This window comes from Leopardus geoffroyi, chromosome D3, assembly GCF_018350155.1.
Source record: "Leopardus geoffroyi isolate Oge1 chromosome D3, O.geoffroyi_Oge1_pat1.0, whole genome shotgun sequence".
Classification (NCBI taxonomy): Eukaryota; Metazoa; Chordata; class Mammalia; order Carnivora; family Felidae; genus Leopardus; species Leopardus geoffroyi.
Window position 1 is genome coordinate 10,974,719 of NC_059339.1, and position 13,978 is coordinate 10,988,696.

General features: G+C 52.7%; 1 protein-coding gene across 7 annotated transcripts; it reads left to right on the plus strand.

Annotated features, from left to right (window-relative positions):
* The first annotated feature begins 555 nt into the window (after positions 1 to 555).
* SDSL (serine dehydratase like) lies at positions 556 to 13,098 on the plus strand. Of its 7 annotated transcripts, none has more exons than XM_045457570.1 (10): positions 564 to 664; positions 2,755 to 2,971; positions 3,536 to 3,619; positions 3,720 to 4,134; positions 4,366 to 4,405; positions 5,092 to 5,231; positions 7,336 to 7,424; positions 8,137 to 8,364; positions 11,567 to 11,691; positions 12,758 to 13,098. In XM_045457570.1, the coding sequence occupies exons 4-10, from the start codon at positions 3,961 to 3,963 to the stop codon at positions 12,949 to 12,951; spliced, it is 990 nt and encodes a 329-aa protein (XP_045313526.1). In that variant the 5' UTR covers positions 564 to 664; positions 2,755 to 2,971; positions 3,536 to 3,619; positions 3,720 to 3,960; the 3' UTR covers positions 12,952 to 13,098. The 7 variants fall into 7 exon arrangements, with proteins under 7 accessions (XP_045313527.1, XP_045313523.1, XP_045313525.1 ...); XM_045457568.1 differs by having other exon boundaries at positions 581 to 664; positions 3,952 to 4,134; XM_045457565.1 differs by lacking the exon at positions 3,536 to 3,619 and adding an exon at positions 4,941 to 4,979 and having other exon boundaries at positions 581 to 664; positions 3,952 to 4,134.
* Positions 13,099 to 13,978: the final 880 nt, after the last annotated feature.

Below are 13,978 nucleotides of genomic sequence, written 5' to 3' on the forward strand. Positions count from 1 at the left end.
GATGGTAACTGCTCTCTGGTGGCCCCTTGGGGCTTCATGAGGGCAGGGGACTTGCTGTGTCCTTTGAGGCTAAAGTCCCAGCGCTCAACACATAGTAGGCGTTCAGTACATATTTGTTGACTGAATCAATGGTCAGAGTCATTCATTTGAACCATAATAATTATTTGGGTGCCTGTGTTGGGTGTGAAATATTAGAGGTGTGGAGGGGCTTCAGAAAAAAATTATGCCTTCTCGTGTGACAGATAACAATTGTCTCTTTGTCCTTTGACCTAAGCTGACCTGACAGTGGTCCAGGGATGGTGGCTTGGCACACAGAGCAGACACTGGACCCTGGGTAAGAGGATTCGGAGATGTCGGTGTCACAGGAGAGCTGGTCCTTGGCCAAGGAGAGTCTAGCTGGGTGGCTTTGGCCAAGAGAGTCTCCCTCTCTGAGCCTCAATTTCTTCATCTGTCCAATGGGACCCTGGACAGCGCGCAGCGGGGCAGTGGAGGTTGAATCTTGTCCCCTTTCTTCCTCCGGCGGGGAGGTGTCCCTTTAACGGAGGAGGAGGGGCCAAGGCTACAGGAAGTTGCAGGAAACTGGGCAGAGCTGGTGATCTGGCTGGGCTGGCCGCTGGGCCACAGACTGGAGCCAAGCTGGGTCTGAGGCCTGTTCGGCTGGAAGGTAATGGGGCCTGGGGCCCGAATGCTGCCCCTGGGGCTGTGTGTGCATGTGCGCGTAGGATAGTCTGGAAGGTTCTGGAGCAAAGTCCATGATGAGTGGACACAAAGTGAGAGGGTACGGGTGCGAAACCTTCCCAGGAACGCTCAGGGTGCTCTGTGGTCTGGACTGCCTTGGAAAAGAAGGCGGGGTGCCGGGGACTCTGATGGCTGGGGAGCAGGCCCTTCTTGCCAGAGGGGCTTCCTGCCAGGCAAAGCTTCTCGGCGCTGGTCCCAGGGATTTGGCTATGCCACCCAGGTGGCCTCTGGGAAAGCCTGAGGGACAAAGGAGGCAGAAACAGCAGATGACTCTTACCCTAATTCATAGATGCGGCAGGTGAGGCCCAGTGAGGAAGAGGGACGTGGCCAAAGTCGTGCTTGCTGGGACCTGAACCCAAGCCCTGGGTTTCCCACTGCATTGCCCCACAGCCGAGAGGGCCCGGGGCTCCCACCTCAGCCCCAGTGGTTGCCACATTTGGTCAGAGCCATGCGTCCCTAGGCCAAGGTCTCACCTTGGCCCCAGACCTCAGTCTGGGAGGCCTGCGTCCTTATGGGCATCTGGGCCTGATAAGGCTGTTGACGGTTTGAGGCTTATCCATTTGACTGATGCCTGCCATCCTTCGGTGGGCCAATAGTGTAACTGACAGCACTAGGCGGGCCTGGGAACTGAGCCAGGAGCGTTTGGCGCCCAAGGACAACTGGCGATTAGTATGAAATGCTCACAACCCTAACCGTCCCCATCGTCGCCATCTAATAGAGAAAGCACGGCACGGTGTTAAGAACACAGATGCCCAAGTGCACTGCCTGAGTCTGAAGCCTGGCCTTGCCATTTCCAGCTGTGTGACTTTGGGTAGATAACCTAACCTCTCTGGGCCTCAGTCTCATCTGTACAACGGAGCTAGTGGGTGAACCTACCTCGGGGTTGTTGCGATGATTATATAAGATGACATATAAGGTTCCTGGCACGGTGCCTGGCTGGCAGTGGGTTCTTCTCTTTCAGACTCCCTAGGTGTGTGTCTTCTTCCTAGCGACTTTCACCATTTCTGATTATTTTGTTTGTCTATACAGTTATTTGTTGATCGCCGATCTCCCCCATCAGCTCCAAGAGTAGATGTCTGTCCTGCTCACCATGGTCTCCCCAGTTCCTAGGTCAGGGCCTCCACCTTGTGGGTGCCCTATAGACATGCTAGAGTGAGGGTAAACACGCCCGCCTTGTGAGAAGGCCCCAGTGAGGTAATGCCTCTAGAGAACTCCCTTGATGTCTGGCATATACTGGGGGCTCAACAAAAGGGGGCTATTATTATTGTGAATGCACACCATACCCTGTGAGTCTGGGGACTGTTATTAGTCTCATTTTACAAAAGAGAATATGGCACAGAGAAGTTGAGACACTTGTTGGAGTCACACAGCTAGGAAGACAGAGCTGGTTTCTAACTTTGGTCTCTGACTGAGCCCAAAGCCCAGGGCCAAGGTGAGGCCCAGGCTGAGGTATGCTGAACTTGGGTGACCCACGGGGCCGTCTTCGTCAATGCCATGCCCAGTTTGAGAAGTGCCCCTGATGGAACTGGGTGGAGGTGCCTCAGACTCTGCTCTAACCAGGGAATCCCAGGGCCATCCCAACAAGGGCCCCAGGTCAACTTCAGGGGCAGGAGCCCTGGAACTCTGGTGGGGCAAGGGCGCAATGTGACCAAGTAAGGGTGGACAAGAACCGCCTCCCGCCCCCGGGACGGTGGAGGGTGGGCAAAGCTGCAGCGCTCCTCCTACTGGCCAATAGCGGAACTGCAGGGGTTGGCCCAATGCTTTTCTGCCCCCAGTGAAAAAGAGGGGTTGCTTTTGCACTAACGGGGCCTTTGCTTAAAACCTCCCGATGGCTTCCCACTGCAAGCAGAATTAGAAGAACATTCCAGTTCCTCCCCGTGGTCTGGTAGGCCCTTCCAGAAGTCCCTGCCCAGCCCTCCTTGCTCGCCTCCTGCGCCCAACCCCCTTATCCCTGCACTGGAATCTCCCCAAGTTCATTTCTCTCTCAAGGGGTTTCCACCTCTGTTCCCTCTGCAGGAATGCTTTTCCCTGGGCTCCCTGTTGTCCCTCATCTCCAACATCCCCGTTGGAGAACCTGCAGATCGAAAGAGAATTCAAAGACCTCTCAACCAACGCACACGCGCAGATCCCATCCGCATCCTGGTTCAAACTGTTAGAAACCCCAAATCACTGACAGCAAAACCAGCCATTTATCCAGCTTAATGAGAGGGATGGAAAGGTGAACAATCACCAGGTATTTGATGATAATAAGAGATGATTAATAATATTTTTAGAAGTGATAATGGTATTTGACGATTAAAAAAACCCTTAGCATCCTTGAGGTGTAATTTCCATAAAATAAAATGAGCCCACTTTGAGTTAGAATTCAGTGAGTTTGCCCAAACGTATACAGTTATGAAACCATGTGGCTACCTTGTTGGAAAAGAGTTCTTCACTTTCAGAGATGTGTGCTGAAGTATTTGCAGATGAAATAATACAGGAGGGAAATGTAATAAATATAATAATGATAAATAGGGGCGCCTGGGTGGCTCAGTTGGATAAGCCTCCGACTCTTGATTTCCACTCCGGCCATGATCTCACGGTTCATGGATTCAAGCCCCACGTCCGGCCACCACTGGCAGTGGGGAGCCTGCTTGGGATTCTCGGTTTCGCCTCTCTCTCTGCCCCTCCCCTGCTCACATTCTGTCTCTCTCTCTCTCTCTCTCTCTCTCAAAAATAAATAGATTTAAAAAGATTTAAAATACTGCCTCCTGCCCCTGTCACCCCTGTTTGACATTTTGCGATCCTGTCTCCGCAGCTAGAATGTGAGCTCTGGCCAAGCAGGGGCTGCTTCTGACTTGGGCACTCCTGGGTCGCCAAACCTGGAACTGCCTGGCACATAGTAGGTGCTCAAGAAAAGGTTTTTTTTTTGAAGCCTGCTTGAATGAATGAATGATGAGTGAATGAATGAATGAATTCTACTCTCGTTCATTCATCCCCAGGTACTGGCCACGTTCTACATCCCCAGCACTGTGGGCAACGCCCGTTACAGAGTGAAACCTGGTGGTCCAGACAGGGACACTGAGCAGCTAGTTGCCTGGAGTGTCACAGCTCGGCAGCCAGATAGGGCTGAGGGGCCTAGCCGAGGCTCTTCTCCCTCTTTCCCTCCTCTGTCCCGGTTAAGGGGTCTCCTGCTGGAGCAGCCTGGGCTATGACCGTCGCGTTCTTCTGCAGGCTGCTGGAATGGAGAGCCCCCTGGCAGACTGTGCTCAGGGTGGGCATTTCCATGTGGTCACTCCTCTGCTGGAGAGCTGGGCACTATCCCAGGTGGCAGGCACGACTGTCTTCCTCAAGTGTGAGAACGTGCAGCCGGCCGGCTCCTTCAAGATCCGGGGCATTGGGCATTTCTGCCAGGAGGTGAGGTGTTGGCAGGAGAGGAGAAGTGAAGGCGGAGGGGAAGGAGGAGGAGGCGGGGGATGGATGCTGGCTGGATGGGGGGCAAGGGCAGGAGGGGAGAAGCAGACTTGTACAGATGGGAGGGGCAGGACGAGGGGTGAGGAGAGGGCTGGGGACGGTCTGAGTCCAGCCCGCACAGACTCTGTGACATCTGCTTGGGTCAGCCCCTAAGCTCATTCCTTCTCTTCCCAGGCGGCCAAGAGGGGATGCAGACACTTGGTGTGCTCCTCAGGTGACCCTCAGGGCTGGGTCCTCAGCTCTGGGTGTGGGGGAGGAAGAGCTGGAGCAGCAGCAGTAGATGTCCGGGGATCAGCCTCCTCCCGAAGGTCCCGCCTCATCAAGGTCATGGTCAGGTGGCCACTGTCCTCTGCCCGCCCTCTTCCCGTCATTCAGGACTTATGGCAGAAGTGACCAAAACCCAATTTATACAGGCTTAAGCTACAGGTTCCAAGAATGGAAAATTCTTGGGATAAGTGGCTTTCAGGTACAGCTGGATCCAGGAGCTCCCCTTTGTATTTCTCCTTCTCTTGGCTTGTCTTTCCTCCGTACTAGCTTTAATCTCACGCAGACCTCAGAGCAGCAAGATGGCTGTCAGGAGTTCCAGGCTTGCCTCCTGTCATCCTATCAGCCGTAGTGAAAAGGGAGCACCCCTTCTGGCTGGTTCTCCTCAATCCATGAGTTGGTCTTTTGCACCCATCTTGGGTCATGTTCTCATCCCTGAAACAGTCACAGGTTAGGGGATGAGTTCTCTGATTGACTCATTCTAGGTCACATATCCACCTCTGGGACCAGAAAGAGGACAGAAGGTGGGGTATATGAGCGTGGGAAGGAGTGGCTCACAAAGGGAAGTAGGGGGGAGGGGGGAGAGTGTGTTAACGGGCTAAAACCACGCTGACCACCCTTCCAATTCTTCCACAGGGGGCAACGCAGGCTTTGCTGCTGCTTATGCCGCTCGGAAGCTGGGCATCCCTGCCACCATTGTGCTCCCTGAGGGCACCTCCCCGCACGTGGTGAGGAGGCTGCAGGGGGAGGGGGCTGAAGTCCAGCTGGCTGGAAAGGTAAGGACCCCAAGAAGGAGAAGCCGGATGGAGTGGGCTGTTCCCCTTTACCCTCCACTCACCCCTAAGAGATGGTGTCTCCCCCCCCCCCCCCCCACCCCACCGCCATCCACACACATTTTTAAAGGCTGGCCTGGAGCCCAGCCTTCTCTTAGGATGGCTGAGCCGAGGGGCAGGAGCGAGGCATGATGTATATTGAGGGCTAGTGCTTCCCGCCTCTACCTACCTCTACTTGCCCTGTGTGGGCCCAGGAGAAACAGGAAGCTAATGGGCCAGGAGTGTGCCCGTGTCCTCACATCCTCACTAACACTTGGCCTTATTCGTCTGAAAATTGTTGGCATTTGATGAGACAAAAAGCGTAGAGAAAGATGACGGTGGCATCACTTCTCATTCTGAGACCACCCCAGTGAGAAAGGGGCCCACCGTCAAGGATATCGCTGGCTCATCTTGTTACTGAAGAAATAGAGATGCAACTATGTAATCCTTCTACCTTCCTGGAAAGAAGGAAAAAAAGCATCCTTGGAAAAGAGAATTTTTTAAAGCATCAAAATTAAAACTAAAAACCATACCATGGTACCTGAGACCTGGTGTCCAAATATTCAGTTTCCTTCCTTCGTTTCTTCCTTCTTTCTTCTAGTTATTCATCCGTTCAACCATCCTCCCATCCATTACCCTCTTTCCCTCCCTCCCTCCCTCCCATCCATCCATCCATCCATCCATTTATCCATCCATCCCTCATCACCTTCCCTCCCTTTGTCCCTTCCTTTCTCCCTCCTTCCTACTCCTTCCTTCCTTCCTTCCCCTCTCCCTCCCTCCCTCCCATCCATCCATCCATCCATCCATCCAATATTCATTGAACTTCTACTATGTGCCTGTTGTATATTAGAGCCAGCAATATAGAGATAGTAAGCCATGGTCTCTACTCTTGCAAAACTCCCCGATGTTGGGGAGACACACAGATAAGCAGACGGTGACTAGAGAATGTGGTAAGTGTTGTGATGGGAAGCACAGGGCCCCGAGGAAGAACAGAGAAGGTATATTGTTTTAATCAGTGATTGCTGCTAGACAATGCTGCGTAACAAACAGCCCCCACATATCAGGGGCTTATGAGAAACATGATCTGTCTTGCTCATGGGCCTGTGCGTGGGCCAGGGTGGCTCTGCTTCAGGCTGCAGACGGGATTAAGGTCTGCACGCGTGCCCCTCATCCGTCTTGACCAGTGGCCACCTGGGACTTGTTCTTCTCAAGGTGAATGTCAGGAAGAGTGAGAGCAGAGTGCCTCTCAAGGCCGTGGCTCAGAACTGTTGTGCTGTTGCTTCTGTCACATGGCATTGGCCAAAGCAAGTTCCACACTGGGACCTACATCAATTGGTGGTGGAGAATGTCCTCTGCCCTCTCTAGTGGGAAAAGCAGTGGTCACGTGGCAAAAGGCATGGTGTGTGAATGTAATGGAGGGAAGGAACTGGGCAGTGGTCCAAACTACCGCCCAGCTGTGCCTCAGATTTGGGGAGATGACCCAGGAAAGTCTCCCCAAGAAGGTCCCCTGGGTTGGGTCTTGAGAGGGAAATACAAGTCCTCCCATTGGAGAAAGGGCAGAGGGGGTCGTGGGCAGAAGAAGGAGCGAGGGAAAGGCATGGATGGGGATGAGCATGGTGCATTCCATTCCCCGGGGGCGGGGGGGATGACAGGTGAGGCCCGAGAGTGGGGGTGGGGATGGCCGCCTCAGCAGCAGGGTGGCTTTAGGTTTTCATCTGAGGGCAATGGGGAGCCAAGACAGGATTTTGAGCAGGGGAGGAACACGATGGGACCCTTACTCTGGCTGTTTTCGGGCAACGGACAGGAGGCAGGAAGCCTGTGAGGAGGCAGCTGCTCCAGGTGAGTCAAGGGCCACATGGTTTTGAATCTCATTTTTGTTTCAATAACTCAAGAGAATGAGGCCCGTCTCTTCGGTTAGATTAGAAATTCCTTGTGGAAAGAGACCATTTCTTTGCTTTCTCTGCGTCCCCCGGCACGGGACTGGGGCCATCCAGGAGACCTCAGGCTCTGCTCCAGCCTCCGAGTGGTCTGATGCCTGGGCCCTCTGAGACCCTCGATTTCTCTTTAGGTCTGGGACGAGGCCAGTCTGAAGGCACAAGAGTTGGCCAAGAGGGATGGTTGGGTGAACGTCCCTCCGTTTGACCACCCCCTGATCTGGTAAAGTTACTGTCCCTCCCTCATAGAGCTTAGAGCCCAGACCCTCGTTGCGTTGGCATCCTCCCAATGTACAGAAGGGAAAACTGAGGCCTGGAAAGGAGAAGATGCTTGGAAGCCAGGCACACTGGGGTTCAGGCCCTGCTTCTGTCACTTGTGAGTTGTGGGACTCGGCAAAGTATCTCACCACCCCATGCCTCAGTTTCCACATGTATAAAATGGAAATGTTAATAACAAATCCTGTTTATGGCGTGCACTTTGGGATGCATTTAATCCATTTGATCCTCCCCAAAGCCCTAGAGGTGAGTGTTTTATGCCCATTTCACAGGCACGGAGGGGTCAAGGAACTTGCCTGAGATCACACAGCTAGTACGTGGCCAAGACATTGGGTCCCAGGCCCAGAACTTGAGTCAGCTGGTTCCAAGTGACATGCTGGTCTCCTCTTAAGCACACACTAACTACCCACTTCCAAGGTTGTGGAGGGGATTAAACGGGACAGTGTCTGAGAACGTGCCTGGAAAGAATGAGTGAATGAATAAATTGAATGAATGAAAGCTGAGTGAACTAAGTGTTCCTGGGTCTCCTCTCCCCTTGATGCGGGTGGGGATTGGGGTGGTGATGAGGAGAGTCTGTGTATATGTGAGCTTTTGGGAATGGAGGAGAGTTTGTGTATATGTGGGGAGACCTTGCTCAACCTGCTTCCTCCTTCCCCCAGGGAAGGCCATGCCAGCCTGGTGCGAGAGCTGAAGGCAGCACTGGGGACCCCACCGGGGGCCCTCGTGCTGGCAGTAGGCGGTGGAGGGCTCCTAGCTGGGGTGGCAGCTGGCCTCATAGAGGTGGGCTGGCAGCATGTGCCCATCATCACAGCAGAGACCCAAGGGGCACACTGTTTCAATGCAGCCATCAAGGCAGGCAAGCTAGTCACACTGCCAGACATCACCAGGTAGGTGTGGGCTGGGGGCGTTTGTGGGGGGCTGGAGGATGGGGGTGTTAGTGTCACTGGGCTTCTCAGTCCCAACCGGTGGAGGCAGGGTGTACCCAAGAGGTTCTACTTCACCTGGGGACCCCGACCATGGAAATGTGGATCTCACTTAGAAGGTGATGCCAAACAAGGAGATGAAGGATATTATTTGTTTAAGTTTCATGAATTAATAAAACAAGTTTCATTGGTATGTACCGTTAAAAAGGAAGTTTAAGTGTGTTGCAGGTAAGTTAGAAAATGTAGGCAAGCAATAAGCAACAGAAAACAAAACGGCACCTTCAATCCCACCATCCAAAGATGAACAATGGGCTACATTTTCCCAGTCTTTGTTTTCTCCTTGTGCATGCATAGTTACACACAAGTAAAATGTGCCTGGCATATACAGTAGGTGCTCAACAAATGTTTGTGAAATGAATGAGTGAATTTGTATATGTATATGTATTTGTACATATATATGTATATATATAATTTATTTATATATAAAATTTATTTATTTTGAGAGGAAGAGTGAGAGAGAGAGAGCGAGAGCGAGCACAAGCTGGGGAAGGTCAGAGAGAAGGAGAGAGAGAGAATCCCAAACAGGCTCTGCACCTCAGCATAGAGCCCGATGCAGGGCTTGAATTCATGAACTGTGAGATCATGACCTGAGCTGGGATCAAGAGTCAGACACTTAACTGACTGAGCCACCCAGGCACCCCCTAAGTCATCTGTATTAAGCACCTATTGTGTAAGGTTCTGAGCGGCCAGTTAGAGAAACAACTCAGTCCTTACCTCAAGAACTCTATCTGGGGGCACCTACGTGGCTCGGTCAGTTAAACATCTGGCTTTGGCTCAGGTCATGATCTCATGGTCCGTGAGTTCAAGCCTCACTTCAGGATCTGAGCTGTTGGCACAGCATGGAGCCTGCTTCTCTCTCTCTCTTTCTCTCAAAAATAAATAAACATAAAAAATATTAAAAAAAATAAATTAGGAATGCCTGGGTGGGTCAGTCAGTTAAATGTCCGACTTCAGGGGTGCCTGGGTGGCACAGTCGGTTAAGCGTCCGACTTCATCCAGGTCACGATCTCGCGGTCCGTGAGTTCGAGCCCCGCATCAGGCTCTGGGCTGATGGCTCAGAGCCTGGAGCCTGTTTCCGATTCTGTGTCTCCCTCTCTCTCTCTGCCCCTCCCCCGTTCATGCTCTGTCTCTCTCTGTCCCAAAAATAAATAAACGTTGAAAAAAATAAAAAATAAAAAATAAATGTCCGACTTCAGCTCAGGTCAGGATCTCGCAGTTCATGAGTTCGAGTCCTGCATTGGGCTCTGTGTTGACTGACAGCTCAGAGCCTGAAGCCCTCTTCAGATTCTGTGTCTCCCTCTCCCTCTGTCCCTCCCTGGCTTGTGATCTCTCTCTCAAGAATAAATAAACATTAAAAAAATTGAATAAATTAAATTAAATTAAAAAAGGAGAATTCTATCTGGATATATGAGTCTCCTTCTGGTTACCATCTCTCCTCCTTTCTGGCCCCACCCACCCTCCAGCATCTGTGTACTGCTTTTTTCCTGGAAATTATTTGTGCCTCTAATCTCTGAGCCTTTCTTGTCCTTTCCACCTGAAATACCAGCCCTTCTTGCATTGATGAAATCCTCCGTGGCTCAGCCAGGCAGTTGCCACCCAGTATATAGTTGACCTATAATACTCTATTCATTTCTGGTGTACCTCATAGCGACCCAGGAAGCCTATACATTACGCTGCGCTGGCCGCCGTGAGTGTTGTTGCCATATGTCACCACACAAAGCTATTACCATATCGTTGACTCGGTTCCCCATGCTGTCCTTTTCATCCCCTTGGCTTGTTAATTTTGTAACTGGAAGTTTGTACCTCTTCCTCTTCTTCCCCTATTTCGCCCATCCCCCCAGCCCCCTCCCCTCTGGCAACCACTAGTGGGTCTTTGTAGTTATGAGACCATTTGTCTCTTGTTGCTGTTGGCTTTATTCTTGGCAATGGCGATGATAATAACCACCACTAAGCCTTCTGTAGAACTCACATTTAGTGAAATGCCAAGCTCTCAAATCTTTTAGGCCCTTGAAATGTTCGAAGTCCGTCCCCAGGACAATCTCATGATTATCTGCATTTTTCGGATTGAGGATACTGAGGCTCAGAGAGGTGAAGTGACTTTCCCAAGGTCACACTGCTAGCTCAGAGCCAAGGTTTCAAACCAGGCAGCCCGGCTCCTGAATCTATGCTCTGGGCCCCTCGGGACGCAGAGCCAGCTGTGATGGACTCGGCAAAGTCTCTCCTGGGCCTGAGGCAAACTGCCCAGCTCAGGAAAGTGCCAGCAGGTAGGTGATCCCAAGCACAGAGATAAGAAGCAAGGACCTTGGAGCCAGACTGCCTGGATTTGAATCCACGTTCTACTACTGACTCACTGCGTGTCCTGGAATCAGTTACTTATTCCCCCCGAGCCTCAATTTCCTCTCTGTAAAAGGGAGTTCATAAATTTCTTTCTTTAAAAAAAAATTTTTTAATGTTTATTTATTTTTTGCGAGCAAGAGACTGAGTGCAAGAGGGGAAGGGGCAGAGAGAGAGGGAGACACGGAATCCGAAGCAGGCTCCAGGCTCCGAGCTGGCAGCACAGAGCCCGACGCGGGGCTCGAACTCACGAGCCGTGAGATCATGACCCGAGCCGAAGTCGGACGCTCAACCGACTGAGCCCCCCAGGTGCCCCAAGAGTTCATAAATTTCTAACTCAAGGGGTGATCATGAGAATTGAAAGAGAAAATGCATCTATCACCCTGCAGATACTCAGCAAGTATTAGTTATCGTGCAGACGTGATAAATAGTTATTAATGAATAAGATGCAAAAAAAAAAAAACCAACAAAAAACAAAAAACCATTTCTGTGCTTGGGTTTCTGGGGTCCGTGCAAAGGAAGGGCACACTCACGGTTATCAAGTGGGAGGGAGTGAGGTGCATTTGTCCGCCATTCGTGGGACACCGATCGTTGAGCACGTCCTCTGGGCCAGTGCTGTGCTAACCTCTTACAGGGCTGAGCCGCGGCTCATGGCTGGATGGGAGGGGGCCCTGGGGCTTGGAGGGCTGGGTCCACAAAGGCGGAGGTCCGAGGATTCACCAGCTCTTCCCCACACTCCTGCGCTACCTGTCCTGCCTGCCCCCTCCTGCAGTGTGGCCAAGAGCCTGGGTGCCAAGACTGTGGCCAGGAGGGCCCTGGAGTGCACGAAGGAGCTGGAGATCTTCTCTGAGGTGGTGGACGATGCCCAGGCCGTGAGTGCTGTGCAGAAGTTCCTGGGTGAGTGAGCCTTGCCCTCCCTCCCCAGGCTCGGAGACTCATGAGGTCCCTGGGCCCCTAGAGGTAGCGTGTTTGTTCTCTCTTGTCTGTATCCTCAGTGCCTGCCACGGGGCTGGGCGTGCGGTGCTTACCAAACAACTGCACGTTGAGTGCACGGAAGAGGCGTGTGCCGGGCCGTCTCTAGCCTCCAGACTTCCATGTGTACCTTCTTCCTTCCGGCCGCCCATCCCTGGCCCCTGTCGATTTCGTGTGACTCAGGGCTACTCAGTCATCATGGCACCTGCTCCGGGCAGCCTCCTCCGGTCTCCCACCCACATCCTGCCGGGGCTAGAGACGTCCCAGGCACCAGTCTGTCTGTTCATACCTGCCTGGTCCTTATTCATCTACAGCACTAGATGTAGCCCCCGTGAGGGTGGGGCCTGCTGTGTCCTGTGTACTGTTGTGTCCCCAGAGCCTTCCTAGCATAGGGCCTGGCAGGGAGTGGGCACTCAATAAATATTTGTTGAATGAATGGGTGAATGTATGAGTGAGTGGAAAGGTAGATAATGGATGGATGGATGGGTGGGTGGGTGGATAGATGGATGGATGGACACGTTGATTAATGGACACATTGACGGATGGACAGACAGTCCAATGATGGATAAGGGGATGGATGGATGAATGCATGGATGGATAGATGGACGGACGGATGGATGGATGGATACATTGATTGATAGATACACTAATGGATGGACAGACAGACAGTCCCGTGATGGATAGGGGATGATGGATGAATGGATGGATAGATAGATGGATCCGTTGATTGATGGATACACTGATGGATGGACAGACAGACAGTCCCATGATGGATAGAGGGATGGATGGATGGATAGATAGATGAAAGGTGGATGGATGGATGGATAGATGGTCAGATTGATGGATGGAGAGGGGGTCGGCCAAATGATGGATTGCGAGATGGCTGGCTGGCTGGCTTCATGGATTTGCAGTGCCCAGAGCCTACTGAGCACTGACTGGTTCCTCCTCCCTTTCTCTCTTCTCATCCACCCCCGTCCCCTCCTCCGGGCAGACGACGAGCGCATGTTGGTGGAGCCTGCCTGCGGGGCAGCTCTGGCTGTCATCTACTCAGGCCTCCTGGGGAGGCTCCAGGCTGAGGGCCGCCTGAGCCCCTCCCTGGCCTCCGTCGTGGTCATTGTGTGTGGAGGCAACAACATCAACAGTCAAGGGCTGCAGGCCCTGAAAGCCCAGCTGGGTCAGAGCTGAGGGCGCCTCCTCCGGACGGACACACCCGCAGGTGGCCGAGGGGCCTCTGGGCTCATGGATGGCGCAGCCGCCTCCTACAGGAAGCCCTCCTGCTCCCTGTGGCTCCCCGCAGCCCTGGCCAATAAACCCTTTCTGAGTTGAATTTGTTATTCCAGCTAGTCTGGTCTCTCCTCGAGGCTGGCTCTGCGGTGAGGCGCCTCTTTCTACATCACATGGCGTGGGCGATAATAGCAAGGACGCAAAACTTGGGTCTCTAAGGGAATCCCGTCATGCAGAACCCCCTCAGGGCTTTCCTTCCTGGGGGACCCGCTCGGGAGGAGGGGGACCTCAGGCCTGGGTAGGCAAGGACAATATCACCAGTCTTTACCGAGTGCTTTTTGTTAAAAAAAAAAAAAAAAGTTTTAACCTTTATTCATTTTTGAGGGACAGAGACAGAGTGTGAGTGAGTGAGAGGCAGAGAGAGAGAGGGAGACCCAGAATCCGAAGCAGGCTCCAGGCCCTGAGCTGTCAGCACAGAGCCCGACACAGGGCTCGAACCCACGGATTGTGAGACCATGACCTGAGCTGAAGGCGGACGCTCAGCTGACTGAGCCACCCAGACGTCCCTTTACCAAGTGCTCTCTATGCATTTGCTTCTTTAATGTTCACAAAGGTCCTTATGAAGCAGAAACCATTATTACCACCCCCGTTCTAAAGATGGGGAAACTGAGGCACAGGAAGGTGACCGAACCCACTCAAGGTCATAGCTGGAATACGGCCCAGCCAGGCTCAAACCCTGTGATTTTCAATACGACACCTTTGTGTGCAGGTCGGTGGTGGCAGGACATTGGGGAAGGAGGGAGGACCTCCAGGTTGGTTCGGATACACCTGCGGGTCACAAGGAGGGTGGGTGCTGATCTGACCTGTGGGAAGCATCCCTTAGGAAGGGAAATTAGAATCTTTTGGAGCCACCAGGGGGCAGCAAAGTGTCTCTGATGGGGAAGCCTGGCTCTGGGCTGGGAAGGCCGGGACCCGCCCCTCCAGCCTC

What these genes read in the sequence shown, in the direction of transcription:
- SDSL (XM_045457567.1), top strand. Translation starts at nt 3,961, where the DNA reads ATGGAGAGCCCCCTGGCAGACTGTGCTCAGGGTGGGCATTTCCATGTG. An exon ending in AAGTCCAGCTGGCTGGAAAG is followed by an intron (nt 5,232 to 7,335) that starts GTAAGGACCCCA and finishes ATTTCTCTTTAG; the next exon opens with GTCTGGGACGAGGCCAGTCT. An exon ending in TTTGACCACCCCCTGATCTG is followed by an intron (nt 7,425 to 8,136) that starts GTAAAGTTACTG and finishes TCCTTCCCCCAG; the next exon opens with GGAAGGCCATGCCAGCCTGG.